Source organism: Sceloporus occidentalis, unplaced genomic scaffold (assembly GCF_023333645.1).
Source record: "Sceloporus occidentalis isolate IW3139 unplaced genomic scaffold, rSceOcc1.0.p SCAF_82, whole genome shotgun sequence".
NCBI lineage: Eukaryota > Metazoa > Chordata > Lepidosauria > Squamata > Phrynosomatidae > Sceloporus > Sceloporus occidentalis.
Window position 1 is genome coordinate 564851 of NW_028317062.1, and position 22084 is coordinate 586934.

Here is a 22084-nt window from a genome sequence, read left to right on the forward strand (position 1 = left end):
GAGATATTTAGAAATTTAGTTTTTTAAGTTTATTGGGGCCAACAGCCCATTAAAATATATCAGGGAATATGTATAAAATTGATTTAAAAATAGAACAGTCCAAAAAAAACTGCTCTATTTATATTTATTAATGTGATCTATCAATTGGTTCCTTTTTATACTCCATATAACTATACTCCAGAAAAGCTTGAATATCAGAAGAATATCATGAAAGCAATACTTACCACTGTTAGATTACAAGTGTTGTTATTTGCTACACCATATATTTTTTCCCTATCATTACAAGCGGTCCTAAGTGGAAGTGTGTTTGTTGATACCAGCATCAAGAGAATGCTGTTCTAGGGCAGCGGCTGTAAGATAGGGGAAGGATTACTTTTGTTGCTGTTTTTTCACTTATTGGTAGAGAATGATCCACTGGGAGTCGCTTGTATATTAATTTAGCACTTTACTGTTTGAACTGGTACCCTTATCATTTATTCTATACACATTTCTAGTCACTCCCCTGGGTACTTCTTAGGTATGCTGTGCTGATAATTATATACCTTCTTCTTAATTTGGAAACTAGGAATGGGCAGAGGTAGGCTGGTGGAGGCTACTTGAGAACAGAAATATGCATGATAGATGGTAAGTTGGGAATGAGTAGAGCTAAAGACAACTGGCCCAACATGAGAGGGATGCCATAGGGGCCTTACAATCAGCTTATGAACATAGGGCACATCTGGACATCATTTAACACATAGTGTAGCTATAAGGCATATTTTGCTAATAGGTTATTCAGAAATACCACTGCTCTAGTACGGAGCTTACAAGAAGTATTTGGTTCTAGGCTCAGATGTAGAGCTTAGGCTATCTCTTTTCAATTCAGAATTTCATAAATTATTATTGGTTAGTGACTTATAAGAATTCTCTCTGGCTTCTGAATTTTATTAACACAACTCACAATATATATTGGAGGTTCTAAGGGGCCAACACCAAACAGAACTTCTTATTTCTACATACCAATTGCTTCCTTATGCCACCTACAGGTAAGATATTGGCTAAAGAAGGATCTTGAGATTCCTTTTTTTTCACATAAAGAGCTCCATTACAACAGTTTCTAGTTTGGATTGTACTTTACAGTGATAAGGTCCAAAATATCAAGTGCTTTTCTTATGTCCAAAGCTTGTATCAGTGTTTTAGACCTATTACATTTAGAAAAACAAAATTATATGTAATTTAACATATTATTGTATTTAATAAAATATCAGGTCGCTCTCGCGAAATCTATCACCTACCAACACATACCAATGTGCCTTATGAGAGCCTCAGTGATTAATAATCCAATAGCAATATATTTGTGAATAATTGGACTCCAGGTAAAACATATATTTCAGTGCTTACTTTTTATATTTTGTAATATTTTTATGCGCACTATAGTAATTAACACTGTATCGGCAACATTTATTGCAAATGCTAATTAAATATGCAATATTCTATAACATTTGTCAGCTTTATATTTTTTTTATTATTTGTATGAAATACAAAATTATTTGTATGAAAGCTGTGAAATTTGATTTTAAAGTACATTATATTAGCAGATCCTATTTCTTATGATCCTACAAACAAGTTGGTTTACAAAATACATTATTTACTGTATATACAGTACTGTGCAAATATTTTAGGCAGGTGTGAAAAAATGCTGTAAGAATGTTTTTAAAAATAGACATGTTAAGAGTTTGAATTTTGTTAAATGATAAAAATAAAGTGAGTGAACAGAAAAAAAAATTGGCGTGCCCACCCTCTTCGTCAAAACAGCATCAACTGTTCTAGGTACGCTTGTTTAGGCATATAGTTTTCTGTATGATTAAACAATTAAAAAGGTGCTTATGATCATCAATTTAATATGAAGTTGAAACAATCATTAAAAGGAAGCAGGAGGAGGAATAAAACTAGGTGAGGTTGTTGAAGACAGTTAAATGTCACAAGACACATCAAGCTAACTTTCCTTTGCAATCTGAAGATATCCAGCAGCGCCATCATCTCAGCATTGGCAGAAAACAGTGGGACCCTGGTACATCCATTTACCGTCTGGAGAAGTCTAGTCAGAAGTGGTCAAAAATGCCATCCCTTCGACGTGGAAACCAGGCAAAGCAACTTAACTATTCACAACACAGGACATGGGGAACAAAACACATGAGGTATTACACTGTGTCAAGATTTATTTAACAAAGATAAGCCTACAATGCTTTCAATCTTATTTTTTCCGTTGGCCAAGTCTTTAAAAAAATATATCATCCAAATTTCATAGTATGTACATGACTGGATTTCCAGTTTATAGACTTCCCCCACTGTCCTGTCGTCTTGATGATTCCAGGGTTAGCTCAACACTTCTTGATGGTTTGTATGCTTGACAAATTTCACCATAATCATTGCGGTCACAAGTCCCATTTTAGAAATGAAAACACATTAAAAAAAAAATATTTATATATAAATATTAGTTCAACTATGGAGCAATCCTTCCAGTATCTACAAATCTGAATTCTGAGGACTAAATGTAGTCCTATTCTTCTGGACCAGATGAGAAGATCTCCTGGTAGTAAGTAAGAAAGTGTTCTACCACTTGATTCTGGTAAACCATATTTGCAGCAATGTTAGAGAACAGTTCTTTTTCTGGTCTCATCAGGGTTGGCCCAAAGACTATGCCAATATTCTGAGTTGTCATGCGATTCGACTCGGAATGTTCCATCACACTGTATAGGAAACAATAAACAAGAAGGAAGAAGTGTCAGATATAGAGTTCTTTATATAATCATCCCGACCTCATGATCTAAGATGCTATTTCACAAAACTTTTATTTCACTTCCTAGAATAAACCTTACAATATATAATTTCAAGTTTCCTTCTGAAGGTTAACATTTTTTATATTTTAAACAGTATCACACATTTAAATAAACAAGTTCTCAATGTGCGCTGTTTACATCACTGTCAATCATTTAAATGCACAAGATGCAAACTTACTGTGCTTGATGGTTCTTCGTTAACATATATATCAGCTTTTTTCTATATACATTATGTTTTCAATATATATTTGACACCTGTCCCCAATGGCATTTAGTGGCATATCCAATTGCATTCATTTTTTTGTATGCCTCTAATTTAAGAGGAAGCGTGGTTAATGTTAATATGTTAAGATTATGTGATATACTTGAATCAGCGTGAGACCCTGACACGAAGTCTGAAAATCATTGTCACAGCCCCAGAACATCTCATATTCACCACCCCTGAATCATACAGGTCCTGAGCCAATGTGGCCACTAGAGGTTTCGCTATAGCAGCTGTTCTCAAACAAATGAGAAATAAGAATGCAATTGAGGGAGTCAGGAAATGGACTAAAAATGACTCAGTGCAGAAAAATATAAATAGAATAATAATCAGAGTACCAGGAACATAACTATTTGTCCGGTAATTTACCTTGAAACATGATTTGCTAAAAAGGTCTGTATACATTTACTGATGATCTCATAAAAATTGGCTACACCCTTGTCTACATTAGATTGGATTTTAAAGGCGGTGGTCTCCACATAAACACTTTCAAAAGTGTTTTAGAAAACCCTGGCAGAAATACACAGAGATCTGATTTTAATCTTCAATGGATTTCCGGATTGACAGAATCCCATTTTACGAACAATACATTTGCATAGCACTAGCATAGTGTAAATGCCTACAAGACCATAGAGAGTTAAAGGGGATATCTCTCTCTCTCTCTCTCTCTCTCTCTCTCTCTCACATAAGCCGCACTTCTTCCCCCACTTTAAGTCTTTAAAGTGGGGGTGTGGCCTATAATCTGAGTTTAGCACAGGAATGCGCAGTTTTTTTCTGTGTTTTTTTTTTCTCGGGGCAAGCAGCAGGGTTAGGATCCAGATCCCCCACAGCGCTGCAGGGGACCTGGAGCATGGCGTGACATAACCTTCCAGTGCTCCACCATAGAAGCCCAGGCGGAAGTGCTGGCAGCGGAGGTTGTCTCCGTGCATCGCCGCAGCCGGTGACAAGCTGGTCGTGCTAGACACCAGGGAGTCTTGGGATGCATTGTTAAGTCTGGGGGGTGGCATATCTAGGGAGAAGAGTGGGATATCTGGGGGCAGAGTGGTATTTCTAGGGGGGATTAAGCATATCTGGGGGCAGAAAGCATATCGGGGGCAGAGTGGCATATCTGGGGGCAGAGTGGCATATCTGGGGAGGCAGAGTGGGAGGCATATCTATAAGTAAGGTGCATTATGAATTAAGGGAGGGATTTCTGTTTATATATAACATATGCTGACTAACTGCATAATAGATACCACAAAAAACTTTTTAAAATGTTAAAATACATTCTTGTTTATTAGGTAAAATACTGTTTTACCATTCCACTGATGTGTATTTTTTCTTTAAAAATAAATTTTTCTTTAAAATAGCACCAAAGTTTTATGGTGCGGCCTATATTGAGCCAATACAATGTACTGTATATAGCATTCCCATGGAATGGTATATATTGTTTTGTTTTTTTCAGCAGAGTTCAGCTTTTCATTGGTAGCTGACAAAGTGAATCTTGCATTGTAGGACAAGATATAAAGTGTTAAGTACACAAAAATTACATATTCCCATACTATATGATCTTATAAAACTACCAAAATTTATGAAACTGGTTCAAATAAATGTGTTTTTCTTAAAACTACAACATCCATTTTATATTATAATATATTATATTTTATTAAATATCTGGAGATTTAAGTAATGTATCGTCCCGATTATAGGCCGCACTCCCCCCCACACACACTTTATGTTCTGGGGGGCATAAAGCATATCAGGAGAGCAGAGTGACATATCAGGAGAGCAGAGTGGCATATCTGGGGGCATAAAGCATATCAGAAGAGCAGAGTGGCATATCAAGAGAGCAGAGTGGCATATCAATAGAGCAGAGTGGCATATCAAGAGAGCAGAGTGGCATATCTGGGGGGCATAAAGCATATCAGGAGGCAGAGTGGCATATCAGGAGAGCAGAGGGGGATATCTATAAGCAAAGGTGCATTATGAATTAAGGGGGGACCTTAAAATATCTATTGGTTTTCTGTTTGTAGATAAAATACTGTTTTACCATTCCACTAATGTGTTTTTCTTTTTTTAAATAGCACCAAACTTTAAGGGTGCTGCCTATAATCGGGTGCGGCCTATAATCGAGCCAATACAGTATATTGTTCTCAAACATATGCTGAAATTTGATCATAACACAAAATTGTCTTTTATGATGTTTTTAAGGTATCTAAGTTATAAATTCCAAGATAAAACTGGTATAGAGTGTTATTATAAACAAAAGTATATATTTCCTGAAAGACCACATTAAATGCAATAACACAAGCACAAGGTTTTCTTCTTTTTCAAACAACTTTGAAATGTTTTTTAGTCATAACTTGATCCTTAACCCTGGGTGTGCAAAGAGGTTTCAAGCCAATACACTTTCATGGTTGAATCAACAAAACTTGATTTGGAGGGGATATTTAATCATACACATCACAATAATCACAAGTATATATTGCTTGAAAGCATACCTATTGAAGACTGTAGTTTATTTGGGGGGAACTACTGAAAGCACATTGTCTAAGGACCATAAATACACTTACCTTGCTAAGTGGACTGCCACAACCACAAATCTAATGGAAAGCGTAATACCCTGGGTTTAGGGCAGTTTTTTTGTATCTTTCTTTCCTGCATTTATATCAATTTGTTTTTGTTTTGGAGTCTCAAAGCTAACTAGCACATACATGGAAATAACAAAACAACTTAGTGATTATATCTAAGGGTTAAGGGATAGTGCAAGGGGTAGTGTTGGAATTCTGTTAGTGGATGGTAAAAGTGTTAGGTACGGTTATACGTTAAGTTAGAGTTAGTGCATAGTGTTAGTGATGGGGCTGATGATTACATTAGGTCACTGGCTATTGATCAGTGAGACTGATCCATGATCAGTGACAAAAAGAGTCACTAATCAGTGACCATGACATGTTGAAAGTAAAATTAATGTTGTAATAGATATTCAACCAACAAGACAAGTTTAGTTTAATGACATTGATCAGAAAGACAGCTCAATGACCCAAAGAGTCACTAATAATTGGTCAGATAGTAATTAGTAATGTAATAAAATATGAATAAATGTAAAAACTTTTTATTTTTTGTACAATGTGTTTTTTACTGGATGACCTCCTATCATAATGATCAGATCACTCAGGAAGCTGCCTATGGCAACTGGGATGTAATCGACGTTAAATTGGCGATCACAGGGTTAACTCTTCAATGGATTGTGCAGTTTTTGTCAAGAAAAAAGCTGCAATGTAATGAGGGAACATCTTCTCTCAGTGCCGGACAGAGTTTTCAACATCTAAAACCAGCTGATCGGGCAAAGAAGGGTTAAAAGTGCTGCTATGTACAACGTATATAGCTGGCATTCGAAGGGTTAAAAAAGTTTTAGTTTGTGATAATATAAAGTTTTCAAGTAGCTACATATTAATCATATTATTATTGCTTTTGGTAAACAATAGAATGCCTCAGTATTAATTAGCAGGACACTCTGACTAATGGAAGTCTATTGAGGACTTTATTGGCATTTACATAAAAAGTCAGCTCAGTGTTGCGTTTGAGCAGGGAAAGTTACCCAAAATATCTTGACTGACAACAAGTGCAGCCTCCAGGTTTGCAGATAAAGAAAGTTTACTGAAACAAAATGTGATAATGCTAGATAATGCTGGTCAAAGCTAATATACTGTACAAAACACTGTATATTTACGATCAAAGAGAATAAATATTTTTTCATGGAAAGTCCTCTTTACTAAGAGTAGTGGTAATAGCAGTCACATCCTTTTCATTACACCAAATGCTCTCATCAGGGGCCTAACTAGAAACCACAGGGCCATGGTGCGAAAATTCCCTGGGGCCCCCCAACTTCATCAACATGTCCTAGGATGCCTTCTTTGCCCCAAACAGCTTGTGGGTGCCCCAAAAAGCTTATCAGTGACATCTTAGCCCTCAAATGCCATTTGCGCTGCAATCTTAGCCCCAATGGCCTGCTTGTGCCATCTTTGCCCCAAATAGCTTGTCAGTGCTACCAGTCTGCCTGTGCTGTTGTTTCCCCCAAAATGCTTACACAAACACAAATGCCTACAAATACATTCATGCTCACATACACATTCATGTTAACACACACTTATACATACATACATTCTCATTCTAACATACATACATACTCCCTCCCTTTTGCAACCCCTTCCCTCACCCGCAGCTTTTCCCTAGGGGGCACAGGCAACCCCTGTGACCACTTGTCTCTGATGCCCCAGCAGCCTTGTGTCTACTGCTGGGTCATATAACTTAACGTGACACCGCTGCATTCCTGACCCACTGTGCCAGTTCAAAATTGGGCTAGTCCGACCACAGGGAGACAGAAACACAGTGAGGCCACATCACGTTACATGAACCATGATAGAAACAAGGCTGCTTGCATAGTGTGCCGAGCGCCAGAGACAAGCGAGCACATGGGTCGCCCTGGCTACCTAGAGAGGCGGGCCCTGTTACAGAGGCGACCATGGTTGTTACGCCACTGGCACCACACTGACCAATATTTCAGGTGGGCATTTTGGTATTTTGAGGTGTGGCTTGAAAAGTTGTCTTGATGAGGGCTGTTGACTAATCTATGCAGACATTGAAAGAGTCTCAGATTACAACTTTTGACATTTCGGTTTTGGAATAGAATGATGTGACTTCATAAAGGGCATATAATGTACAAATCTGGAAATCTGGACTCTGAAATTAACATTTTATATGCCACAGAGGTTGCTCAGACTCCTAGCACTTACATCGTCTGATAAAAAAACATTATGGACAGAGCCATAACCGTGTGACATCATAAGATTTTACTACCATTCATTTACTGGGTAAAGGCAGACATGACAGGATACTCGCAGCAGTGGGGTATTTTTCTACGGAAAACATAATTCTTATCATCAAGCATTAAACATAACCTGTCATTTCCGGATTGTGACACAAAATACATTCTGGTAGCATGAGCATGTATGTGAGTTATCCAGCAGCTGGGGGAGGAACCAGCCCGCTGCTCTAAATTAATATCACCTGGGCTTTTGGTTAATAGTTTCTCATTTCTAGAATCTCTGTGGGACTGCAGTGGGCGGTCTGCTGTAGATGTGTTTATTTAGAAATCCCCCCATCCGGCTGAGTCATATTCCTTAAAAACATTTCAATAATCTATTGCATTGATTCAGTCTCTTTTACCACTAACATGAGTTAAACACGTGTTACACACACTGCCCAAGCACACTGTCAGAAAGTAACAGCTCTTCTAACTACATATAAATGTATTACATTTGTTACAGATGGAAGTAACCATGATACAAGAGAAACCACAGTGTGCTCATTTTCTAGGCAATTTTGTCCTGGGTCATAGAAGTTTTAAAACTTAGGTGGGTGGCTCCTATTAACCTTTTTGGTGCTAGATTAGGGTGAATAACTCAGCAGTCTGGATTCAGTTTTATGGGCACCATTGCAGGACTAAATCCATCCCTGATTACAGTAAATAATCAGGTGTACAAATAATATACCTATGCAACTTTAGAAACACATTGACCCAGAAGGATTAACAGTGGGGTAAAAAGGTGTTAGGTGCAGAGTTTGCTGCATAGCAAAGCAGAAACACAGTTCTTGTTGTTGCTCTTTGATGAAGAGATAGACCCTTTTTCTTCATCAGGGTTATTTGCAGATACCAGAGCCTTAGCTAGCTCCTTTTGTGCCTAAAGAGTTTATTTTGAGTAAAGTAGATAAATAAATAAGGAAAATGATATTAAAACTGCGGAGATGTCTATTTTCTTAACCGGGGTCAACACCTCACCCTTCGTTCTGTGCTGCAGAAACTTAATGGCTTCCAGGAGGGGATCCTCGTCCTAGGGGGTGACTTTAATGTAGCGCTGTCTCCGGCTTTCGACACCTCTTCAGGCTGGTTGATTGCTGGAGGGCTCTCCATCCGGATGGGAGGGACTATACTTTTTTCTCCACGCCGCATAACTCGTACTCCCGCATTGATCTCTTTTTTCTTCCATGCCACTTCGCTAGCCTCCTCCGCCGTTCCTCCATTGGGGCGACAACCTGGTCGGACCATGCCCCTCTCTCCCTCTCCTTGGAACCCCCCATTCCCCGTCCTACTGGGGGCTCCTGGCGCCTCAATGAGTCTGTCCTATCGGATGTGCTGGCCCGCTCCGAGTCGCTTGAGGTCCTCCGACATTACTTCCAGGATAACTTCCTCCGGGGTACTCCTGAGTTGACGGTCTGGGAGGCGCATAAATGCGTGATCCGGGGGCATTTTATCAGGGAGTGCTCCAAGCGTAAACGCGCGGAGCAGATTGACAAACACTATGCCCAGATTGCCTTGGCGGAACAGGCGCACAAGGCCTCTGTGTCCGGCAGCGACCTGCAGCTCCTCTTGTCTCTCCGGGGGGAGTTAGCCTCGATCCTCAATCGTAGACTGCACACTTCTTTTCTAAAAACCAAGGCGATATACTACGAGCATGGCAATAAGCCAGGTAAATATCTCGCGAGGGTTGTGCGGAGACAGACCTATGTGCCCAGGATACGCTCTTCGAGCGGTCTCCTCCACTCCCACCCCTCCGATATATCTCGCTGTTTTCAGAGTCATTATGAGGGACTCTACAATCTCCGCGGGCAGGGCTGGCCCAAGGTAAAATGCCGCCCCCCACATTATCTACCCTTCCTCTCCCTCCGTCCCTGCCGCCCCCCCCCCCTGTACTTACCTTTCAGCAGTCCTGCGGCGAGTCTCCCTGTTCGGTCTCGGTGCCGGCTTGTAATGCTGAGCGCCGGAAATCTTCCGGCACTCAGCATTACAAGCCGGCACCGAGACCGAACAGGAAGACTCGCCGCAGAGGAGAGAGAGAGAGGGGCGCCGATCTCTCTCTCTTTCGCTTTAAAAAAAAAAAAGGGCTTGGGGCGGCAAAGGGCCGCACCTTCAAAAGAGCTGCCTGGAGCGGTTGCCCCACTCGGCTCCATTGTCGGGCCGGCCCTGTCCGCGGGGCTCCCTCTGACCCCGTGCCTCCTAGCCAATCCCTAGCGATCAGGTCGTACCTGGATAAGACCATCAACCGAAAGCTCACGGTGGATGAAGCGGCCTCTCTAGACTCTCCGATCGCGTTGCCCGAGTTTTTCTTTGCCCTTAAGTCCTCCCCTGCGGGGAAGTGCCCGGGCCCTGATGACGTTACTACTCAGAATTTAAGGATGTTTTGGGTCCTCACTTTGTGAGTGCCTTCAACTCTATTCTGTCTGGCGGTCGTATTCCGGATCACACTTTGTCGGCTGCGATTACTCTAATCCCAAAAGAGGGTAAGGACCCGGAGCAATGTAGCAGCTATCGCCAGTGGCGACTCTAGAAACAATATATAGGGGGGGCACACAAGATACCACAGTCAAACTGGGGGGGGCATTAATAATTTGCTATGGAATGTGCTATGGAATTATACTTTTGTTATTGGGCTAAAATAATACTTGATCATTCAACATGGGAAGCCTGAAACCACAATTCAGTGCGACTAATCCTTGAAATAAATATTATAACACAATAAATAACTTTTCCACTAAATGATTTCAGGGCCTTGAACGTTTTGTCCCCTGAAGTCACTATAACTTCAGGAGGGCATTTTCTCTCTGGATAAATATAAATTAAATAATTCCTACTGTAAGTTAAGTGCCAGGAAACAGATGACCAAACACACACACCAACACAGGCTCTGTCACACCGACACCCAGACACACACACCAGGACAGGCTCTGCCACACCGACAACCAAACACACACACCAGGACAGGCTCTGCTACACTGACAACTGAACACACACACCAGGACCGGCTCTGCCACACAGACACACACACACCAGGACAGGCTCTGTCACACTGACACCCAGACACACACACCAGGACAGGCTCTGCCACACTGACAACTGAACACACACACCAGGACAGGCTCTGCCCCACCGACAACCAAACACACACACACACCAGGACAGGCTCTGCCACACAGACACACACACAACAGGACAGGCTCTGTCACACCGACACCCAGACACACACACCAGGACAGGCTCAGTCACACAGACACCCACACACATCAGGACAGGCTTTGCCACACCCACATCCAAACACATACACACACCAGGACAGGCTCTGACACACTGACAACCGAACACACACACCAGGACAGGCTCTGCCACACCAACACCCAAACACACGCCAGGACAGGCTCTGCCACACCAACACCTATACACACACACCGAAGGCAGGCTCTGCTACACTGATAACCAAAAACACACAAACAGCAGGACACACTCTACGTCACAGACGTCGACATCAGGATGGATTTTTCACACTGCATTGTCGTTTATACCCCCCTTAGTGTTTTTGCCCCTTGTGTATTGATGCCCCTGCTGCCCATATATATTAACGTTAGCCCCAGTTGCCGATAGCAGGTATAGATCAACACATTAACACACAAACCAAGCTTTGCATGTATAGATCAACTGAAATTCACTTGTGATCTCAAATAAACAGAATCAGACATACAAATCCTGTATTTGCAGGTATACAATAGTATATGAAATGTAGCATTGCAGGTATAGATCAAATAAATACATGGAAACAGCATTGCAGGTATTAATCAACTGAATAAGACATATTAACCCTGTATTTGCAGGTATGCATAAATAATGTATGGAAACATAGCATACCAGATATGGATCTACAGAATAACACACAACCCCAGCTTTGCAGGTATAGATCAATTGGAATTCACAAAAAAACACGTTATTAAAAGGTATATTTAAAACCCCCTAAATTACACGCATAGATCACAGGTTGCATACCCCAAAGCCAGCCCTGGCGTCCACACTGCAATCACACTCCTATCATACCCAGGCAACCAGTAAATGCTGGTACCTAGGCATGAGGGGACTGTGCTTGCTGTTAGAAATCACACTCCTATCATGCCAAGTCAGCCAGTACATGCTGGTACAGGGTGGCTGTAAGTGATGTGCAGACCCCATACTGCTGGCAGCATCAATACACAAGGGGGGCAGCTAGCTAGGTTTCAGCATGTACTGGCTGACTTGGCATGATAGGAGTGTGATTGCTAACAGCAATCAAAGTCCGATCATGCCTAGGTTCCAGCACTTACACATCCAACCAGTAAATGCTGGAACCGAGGCATGATGGGGCTGTGATTGCTGTTAGTAATCACACTCCTATCATGCCAAGTCAGCCAGTACATGCTGGTACAGGGTGGCTGTAAGTGATGTGCAGACCCCATACTGCTGGCAGCATCATTACACAAGGGGGGCAGCTAGCTAGGTTTCAGCATGTACTGGCTGACTTGGCATGATAGGAGTGTGATTGCTAACAGCAATCACAGTCCCATCATGCCTAGGTTCCAGCATTTACTGGTCGGATGTGTAAGTGCTGGAACCTAGGCATGATGGGACTTTGATTGCTGTTAGCAATCACACTCCTATCATGCCAAGTCAGCCAGTACATGCTCAAGGTGCGGCCCGCGTAAGATCGGTTGCACTGGCTAGCGATCTTACGCGGTCCGCACCTGGAGGTCTCGCGGGCTGCATTTGGCCCGCGGGCCGCATGTTGGACGCCCCTGCCTTATAACCTTCTAACCCCCTCTCCCTCCCTTATCACTTTCTAACCCCCTCTCCCTCCTTTATCACTTTCTAACCCCTCTCCCTCCCTTATCACTTTCTAACCCCTCTCCCTACTCACTATCTACCCTCCCCCTTTGTAGTTCTCTCACCTTTAGGTCCAGCGACGGGAGCACGAGGCTTCTGTCTTCGTTCTCTGCTGCGGTGGCCACTGCTTTACTGCTGAGCGCCGAAATATGACGTCATATTTCGGCGCTCAGGATGAAATGCCGGCACCACGACGGAGGTAGAGGCCTCGTGGAGGAGAATGGGGGGCACCGAGCAGTTGCTAGGCGCCCCTCTCTCTCCTCCGCATAAAAAAAAAAAAAAAAAGGACGGGATTTAAAGTCGCATTGCGACTTTTTTCCTAATTCGGCAGGGGGGCAACAGGGGGGCAAGGATTAACCTAGGGGGGGCAATTGCCCCCCCTTGCCCCCCTGTAGCGACGCCACTGGCTATCGCCCCATCTCATTGCTGAACGTAGACCTGAAATTACTGGCCAAGATCCTTGCCAACCGCATTAAGCCCTTCATGTGCTCTCTGGTTCACCCGGATCAAACCGGCTTCATTCCCGGGCGTGAGGCCAGGGACAGTACCATCAGAGCCCTTTAGCTCATGCACTATGCTAAACACACCTCCACCCCGACCATGTTGCTCTCCACGGATGCTGAGAAGGCCTTCGACAGGGTGGCTTGGCCTTTCATGCTGTCCACCCTGTCGCAAATGGGTTTCGGCCCCGGTTTACTAACCTGGATTCGGTCCCTGTATTCCACCCACTCGGCTCGCGTCCGTGTCAACGGCTCCCTCTCGGGTTCCTTTGCTATCCGCAATGGGACAAGGCAGGGCTGCCCGCTCTCTCCCCTGCTGTTCGTGCTCTCTGTTGAGCCCTTGCTCCAGTCTATACGGATGAACCCAGATATATGCAGGCTGCGGGTCGGGAGAACTCATCACAAAATTTTGGGTTACGCGGATGACCTGCTATTCGTTGTGTCCCGCCCCCAGATTTCTCTCCCCAACATCCTCCGTGAATTCTCAGTATATGGTGCCTTTACCAATTTCAAAATTAATGCCTCTAAATCCGAAATACTGAACATAAACCTCCCTTCCGATGTGGTCCGTCCCCTGCGGTCCTCTTTCCCCTTTGCCTGGTGTGGCTCTAAGCTTAAATACCTTGGGACCTGGCTAACGCCTGATTTCTCCCAACTGTTCCAATGTAATTTCTCGCCTTTGTTCACCACCCTTCGGTCTGATCTGAGGTCCTGGAAGTCGTTGACGACCTCTTGGTTAGGTTGTATCAAAGTGCTGTTATGCCTCGTCTCCTCTATCTGTTTCAGACCCTCCCTATCCCCCCCTCTTTCTTCCCTTCTTTGCGCACGGCGTTTCTGCGTTTTGTTTGGGGTTCTCGTGCCCCTAGGGTACGCCTGGCCAAGCTGATTCTCCCTAAAGCTAGCGGGGTTTGGCCCTGCCCTGTCCTGCATGGCCCTTCACACAAGCAATGGGTGGCTGTTGAAGCCGCTTTATTGGGCCTCCCTATGAGCTCTCTACCGTGGCTCCTGACCTCTGCTGCGCGGGAAGCGGCCCTGCCTCACCCCTTCATTCGGGCCACTCTGGATGTCTGGTTTCAGGTTCTCAGGAAGACGCGCCTCTCCTCGGTGCCTTCGCCTCTGACGCCTCTTCTGAATCCCGATTTCCATCCTGAGATGGGCGGTGCCCTCTTCTTGGTCTCGTCTGGGGCTGGGAGGTCGGAGATTCGCTCTTACCTTTCTGGCGAGGGTCTGAAGCCCCCAGATCAACTTTACCTTCGCACCCCTCCCTCTTTCCTGGACACGTTCCGCTATGCTCAACTGCGCAACTTTGTGCGGTCGCTCCCCCGGAGACACGAGCTGTACTCGCTCTCTGCGTGGTCGTAATCTACGGGCTGCTTTATACTGTTATGTTCATTATACCTCGCTGCCTTTTGCTGTCTGGATCGTTCAACACGTCTCTGAGCTATTATATTACATTTTGCCTCTCATATATAATGTGATGTCTCACTGTGGACCTCTACATGTGATATTCGCTTTCTGTTTTACCCCTCGTTCCCTTTTTTTCCTTCTGTACCCCGTCTTTTAATGAAATTATGATTTACCCAAAAACTGCGGAGATTTAAGAAATACCATTAAAACAAATTTCACCAAACCCAGTGATTTGTTCAGATTTTGTGATCTGATACCGTGCAGCTCATAGTGAGCAACAGCACTTAGCTAGCCTGACATTTGTGATACAGCATAAATATCATTACCATATATTGAGCCAGACACTGATGGATCCACTGTATAACTCCCATCATTATATATTGAGCCAGGCAATGACAGTGGTACAGTATAACTCCCATCATTATATAACAAGCCAGACACTGACGATAGTACAGCATAACTCCCATCATTAAATAGTAAGCCAGATACTGAGGGTGGTATAGCTTGATGCAACAATATATACTGTGCTTGAAAGTGGTACTCCACAACTCCAATCATTATATAGTGAGCCAGACACAGACGGTGGTACAGAACAAGATATACTGACACTTATGGTGGTACAGTATAACACCCATCATTATATTGCAATTCAGACACAAACAGTGCTACATGACTCCTATAATTATATAGTGAGCCAAACACTAAGTGGTACAGCATAACTCCCATCACTATATGCTGAGCTAGGCATGAGCAGTGGTACATCATAGCTCCCATCACTATATGCTAAGCCAGACATTGACATTCTGAGCTCTCTGCTTCGTTTTTGTTTGTTTCATTGGGGTCCCTTCCTTCCAAATTAACGAAACGGACAAATTTGGTTAAAATTAAAATTTCTATGAATCCAAATGCACATGTCTAATGAATATTGCACTGTGCGTCTATGAATGCTTGTGTAGCACCATAGAAAAAGATGCAATATTTCTGCTTTCGTAACATATGTAAATATTTTTCATATAACTTTTAGTTAGCTGTTATAGCTTTCATGCAGCATCATAGGAATAAAAATGTGCTTTGCAAGAGGGCCTTCCAATACTAGGCTGAATTATGGTCTAACTGAATAACAGAATTGTAGAAGGATATTATAGTTATCATACTGACCAGGCAAGGGCTTTTTAATGCACTGGCACTGTGGAGGATGCATCTATCTTATATATCTTGTAGCACTGCTGCCCCAGAGCCTCACTTGATCTTGATCATCACCTGATGTCAGGCAGTGAGGTTTACTGAGATCAACTGAATGTTTTTATAGTTTTGGTGCCACCTACAGCCTAAAGAGAGAAATTAGGCCTCTAACATAAAAGGAACAGCAAGCAAGAAGAAAATTTTTACATTGTAACTCCTTGAAAACCTGACCTAATACATCGGGAAACAAAATGTCGGAAACTACTGCTAGGATGTAATAGTGTGTCCTGAGGATTTGTTTAATGACAGCATCAATCCAAAAATTTTGGATTACCCTGGCTTCTGCAAAAACCTACAAATCCATAAAAAAAATATACACAACGGTAATCTGTGTGAGTACACTACACAAGAAAAAAAAAGAAATCTGATTAAACATACATATGGTTACAATTACAAAAACAAACCTCCTATATTTAGGGTATGAAATACCCTGTGTTATGGAAGCTTAGTATGTACTCAGAACCAACATCTAAATCTTCTGTCTTTGAATATCAGTGATCAGGGCCAGACTGGCATTCACTCGGCGGCCATGGCACCTGACTTCTGTATGGTACTTTAAGTCGATACTGGTGCCCAATGGCTGAGAGCAGCTGGGCATATCGAGCTTCTGAATCCAGTCTGCCGTTGGAGCCTAAGGACTTGTTTTTCCGTCAGAAATCCTATAGTGCTGTGAATTATGGGTAGGTATATGCAAATCAGTTTAACAAACAAACAATATATTTGAGCCACATTCCTCATAACAATGTTTCTCTGACCATTTTACAGAGTTAAACTGGACCTGAACATTTCACTTTTTATATTAGTATTCAGTATTCATTAGTACATTTACATGAAAAATATGTGTTTTGAGCACACTGGGTCCAGTACTTAAGCCCAAACACTCACCCTTTCAGATGACATGTTATGTATTTCAAAGTGTCATGATTAGCCTCTGGGAGATTCTTCACCAGATTTTTTATTATCTCTATCCTCTCTGTTGCCTCAGTCATTTCTATGGGGGGGAAAAATGCAGATATATCAAGTTTTGATTTAAAAAAATAAAATAAATATCTATGAAAAAGTCATATGATACAAAAAGATTTACCATTTTCTGTTATAAAAGTGCTTTGCTCATGGAGCCCACTTAATACCATTAATAATTTAAAGATGAAAATGGAAAATTTAACACTGGTTCTTCATTTCCAGACACCTTGGACCAGCCCTGCCTAGGGGTGATCTAGTAAAATGTTTTGCACATGGACAAAGATTAGGTTTCATGTGAAGATGCAAAATCCATCCTTATGTATAACATCATAGATCTGTATAGAAGGAAGACAATGTCCTGCAGGTAACAGACCATGGAAGAGGCTCTGGAAATAGCGTGTCTACTTACTCACAGCAGCTACAAACTCATCAAACATGCTGAATGGGATAAGTGGCTCAGGGAGTTCACGGAAAAACATTTTGAGTGCACCGGTGATTACGTGAATGTCTTCCCACTCACTGCTGTTTAAGTCCAGTTTTTCTTCTGGGTGTCCCAAAACCAAAGAAAAATATGGTTATGAACCCTTCATAACTCATTAAAGACTCAGTCCAAGTCAACATGAATTACACATACAGATGTTATTTGACTCAACAAGGTTAGGTGTAACACAAAAATTTAGACACATGGATGGAGCTTGGCGTAGCAGGAAGCAAAGGCGGTTATTGGGTACACTAGACTCGATATACCACGTAGCCAGAGCACAAACAGAAATGCTTATTGGCTACCTTGGGACAGCTGCTCCGGAAATAGGTATCGTCCATCTGTTGTTACTGCCCTCTCTGTAAGATAAGAGGTCATTCTAGTGGTGGATTGAAAAGGTTAGCTAGTGTAGAAGGTGGAGGTATTTTTGTTTCCTATGTAATATCCCTTAATCCTTGGTACCAGAAACATATCTGCCTCTTGTCCATTTCCCAGTACCAATGGGGCAGTGAAACATCTATATCTTAATATCACATAGTACCGGAATGTTTAACTTTTTATACTTATTAGGGTTATTATAAGTTGAGGAAGAGTCAATGAAGTGACCCTCACCATATGTGTTCTGCAAAGAAGTCATGGTGGTACCACAAGCTCGTTAGGAAAAAAAATCGAAAATGTTAGGGAGCTCCTTTCAGTTCACAGGCCAAGTTTGTGACATGACTGTTGCATACTTTCTTAACAAAACCATTTTTGCATTGGTACAGATGCAGTTATATGCTCTCCCCTGTTTTTGCACCTGTGACATGTTTATGAATAAACCACCATGTATCATCTCCCTAGAAATAATTTTGGTAAGATTCTGGCTTCCCATTATGTACAGAATTGTAGTCAGATCTTAATAATCTGAATAAGAGCCGGAAAGTGTAGAAGTGATTATGTACACGTATTTCCCGCATCACTGTACTGACATAAAATGTACACATCTGTCATCTCTGGGGCAATATTAATATGGTGTGCACAGCATATAAAATGATCTATACATTGTGTTAACAGAATTGTAAATTATTCAGCAATCCCATTCAGAGACCCAGAGATCACTAGATTATTAATACTGATTGAGGCGACAAGGCCACTAACCAACCAATGATCAGATCACTCAACACCAACGCCTTCCTACTTCCCTGTATTGCCAGTTGATATGCTGGGGTTGGTTGGAGTTAGATTGCTCCATCCGCCCTGCCCCTTATGCACAAGAGCAATGATTGTTTTGGTTCCCTTCACAACTACTTATCTCTGTGAAACATGATTCCCTGCATCATTGAACCTGAAATCAAAGTGGAAGAATCGACTTGATATGTCAGATGACATGCAAGTAACATTGTCAGTCCCTGATCAAGACAAGGCAGGGTTAGAATTTGTTTGCATTGCCCCCTATTTTTTAACATTATCACTATATGCAGATAAACCACGGCACTGGAGTATAGTTATTTACACATTGGACCGTGCAGTGGTGCACCATGACGGAGATCGGTTAAGCTCCTACATATTACATTTGCTATACCAAATAACAACCTACATTTGACAGAATGCCATGAGCCGCTTACCTCTGTCTACAACGAATCGCAGTTTCTGTATGGTGGCCAAGTTCCCGTTCACTCTGTAAATCCCATCAGCATCAAGTCCTAGGATACACAGAAATTAGAAACATTTTGCCTCATGTTGCATTTCGTCTGCTTGCTGTTTATAATGTCATGCATCACTGTGCTTCTGTTGCTTCAGCAGAGACACATTTATATAAATATCAATGGCAAGAAAAAGGGTTTTGCTAATGTCAAACTTAATTTTTCACCTAAATGGACAAAGATACAGTTCTTCAAAATTATGTTCACTCCCACCATGTTCTTTTGCTAATGACATCAGATATGATATAGCAAACGACATCCTTAATGACATAGTAATTGCATCACTTACCCACGGCATCACTAGTGACAGCACAAATCAAATTAATTATATCACAAATCATCTTATTAGTGGCATCACTAACAACATCAAAGATCAAGCCCCAGTACTACCTAGCACCATAGCACATCATCTCTCATAATCCAGAATTAACCCTAATTCTAAAGATTAATATGTAAAATTGTACTTTTAACAACTCATTTTTTATGTCATCACCATGTCATTGATGAACTAATTTGTGATGTCATTCTTTGTGGTGTTCATCCATTCACAGGGTTTGGCTGTAGGTCTGGCGCTAGTTATCATAGCATCGTATGGAAAAAATATCTCTTTGGGCTTGCCATTCTGACCAGGAATCCAAAATACTTGTGGACATGTGTATTTAGTAATAAAAGTGTTTCTTTAGTATAATCATGGGATTGAATCCCTTCTTATATATGCCTACCCTGCAATATATGTGTACTATACAGGCCCGATTGGCCATCTGGCATACAGGGCACATGCTGGAAATGCCTGGCCACGTGTTACACGAGCATAAAAATGTAGTTTGCAGCTGTGCATATCCAGCTGTCGGTCGCACTGACATCATTAGGCGGCTGCCAGACTTAAGTTCCAGGACAGTCCGACCACTGCAGTCCTCCCTGGTATTGTGACCTACATTTAACTCCCTAATTAAAGTGTAACCTGTTTCTAAGCCTATCACCAAAATGTAACTAACAAAAAAAATGTCCCAACCTCCCCAAAATGTGTCTCTGTAACGTGTAAATAGTGCTAAAACACAATCCTAAATTTTAATCATAAATGCTAACTAAAACAAGATCTAGAGGGATACATTCTTCCGTTTTGAGCCAAATATTGCACAGCAGTGTACTTTGTTAAATATAGGCTCGTATCATGCAATTATTTTAAATGTACCTCGCTCATTCACAGCTTCAATGCAAAGTCTTACAAACTTTGGAACTCTACCCCCCTCTCGATAACAAAGCGCATCCAGCCGACACCCAAAAACTTGGTCTGTGGAAGAGAAAACACAGTTAATATGCTGAAAACGTGGACTATAAAATAGTTTAAGCGTTTTCTAATTTACACATAATTGATTTCTTCTGCAATTGTTTTATAAACCATTGCTTGTTAAATGTGTTCCCTGAGATTTAGAGTCATGCTCTCTGTGTTCAAAATACTTGGGAAATCTTTGGAAAAGCACCAAATAATTATCTGTAAGGGCAATGGGTGCCGGATCAGGTAGGAGTCTCGATGCAGGGGCAGGCTCAGATTCAGACCATGGCCAAAAGCACGCTTGCGATGGATCCAGTTCAGGGCTACTGCCCACTTTAGCCTTAGTCTTCCTGTAGGGCGCCATCTATAGGTGTTCTGGGCACAAGCATGATATAAACTTGGGGTGACAAGCTTAATACAGGCAGGGAACAGACTTGGAATAAGAAGGTCTCAGTGGCCAGGTTGGTGGGGTCCTGGAAGCGCACTGGCAGGGCATAAGGCAGGAGCGCAGCTGGAAGCCCTCTGGCAGGGCACGAGGCAGGAGTGCGTCTGGAAGCCCTCTGGCAGGGCAGGAGCGTGGCTGGAAGCGCACCGGCAGGGAACTTGGAAGCCCACTGGCAGGGCACGAAGAAGGAGCGTGGCTGGAAGCGCACATGGCAGGAGCTATGAGTAGGACAATGTCACAACAGACTGGCTCTTTATTGGCTGCACATGCACAGTGCATATTTTACAGCGGAAAAAATGGTTTGCACACGTGCAGTGGCCAGGCCATATATTAGGTGCGACATAATATGATGCCAATAATTGGAATAATGTGAACAGGGTGTGACATCATGAAGGAATGTACAGAAATTGTCAAGGAGCTGTTTATGTTTTACTTTACATTCATTGTTTTATTTGTGTTGATGTAGGGAAAATAATTGGGGGTTTTTTTGTTTGTTTTTTAAAGGTACTCCAGAGCCCCAAACTCCTTAATTTGGCTATGCTCACCACGTAACCTTGACTTGGCCTCATCATGCACCCTGACCGTGGCTTGGCTACATCGAGTACATTTAGCGTAGCATACCAGACCTTGAAAATAAAAGACTGAGCAACCACTCAGTGACAATGGACCTTAGCAAGGCCATTTTCTGTACACTTAGGGTAAGCTATGTAATGCACATTGCTTCCTGAACCTACCAGGTATAAATGTTTAAAATTTGACACAATTCTCCTCACTATTTACCTTTAATAAGTCCTTTCTCTTGAAGAGTCTGAAGTGGAGGCCTCCTCACCAAAAGATTCTTCAGCCTGTTTTTGACATTCTTTCGGTCAGCTCCACCTACACCGGAGCTCACCCAAGACACTATGAATAATAATGAAAATAGCAATAAAAATTGGAAAATAATCTGTTGTGCAGTCACTGAAACTCCACACGGATAACACAGCCATATATACAGAAGACATGCGCAAAAAACGCATATAAGCCTACATAGTAAATCTACAGGTCTCACGTTACAAAGAATTGCAATTACATGTGTGTTAAGGGATGTGTAGAGGACATATATGCGAAGGACATGTCACTTTCATAAGCTCTGTATAAAATCATGTCGCCAGAGCATACGCATTGGCGCTCGGGGTGCCTTAAGCACCAGCGGGCATATGAGTGATAAGGAGGGTGGGGAAAATCGGATAGATAGTATCTTTCGGCACAGGACTATGAAAGGCAGATGAGTGAGAGACCGCTTCCTCTTCCTGTAT

General features: G+C 42.3%; 1 protein-coding gene across 1 annotated transcript in view; it reads right to left on the reverse strand.

Moving 5' to 3' along the window:
* Positions 1-2539: 2539 nt before the first annotated feature.
* The window catches only part of LOC149285212 (rho GTPase-activating protein 15-like), a 44740-nt gene continuing 25195 nt past the window's right edge, over positions 2540-22084 (reverse strand). The window contains exons 12-18 of the mRNA XM_089495586.1: positions 21570-21689; positions 20264-20362; positions 18994-19071; positions 17695-17748; positions 17318-17449; positions 16831-16936; positions 2540-2729 (exon numbers count right to left, since the gene is read on the reverse strand). Of these exons, the coding sequence (XP_089351712.1) occupies positions 2540-2729; positions 16831-16936; positions 17318-17449; positions 17695-17748; positions 18994-19071; positions 20264-20362; positions 21570-21689 (779 nt within the window). The remainder of the gene's footprint in view (positions 2730-16830; positions 16937-17317; positions 17450-17694; positions 17749-18993; positions 19072-20263; positions 20363-21569; positions 21690-22084) is intronic.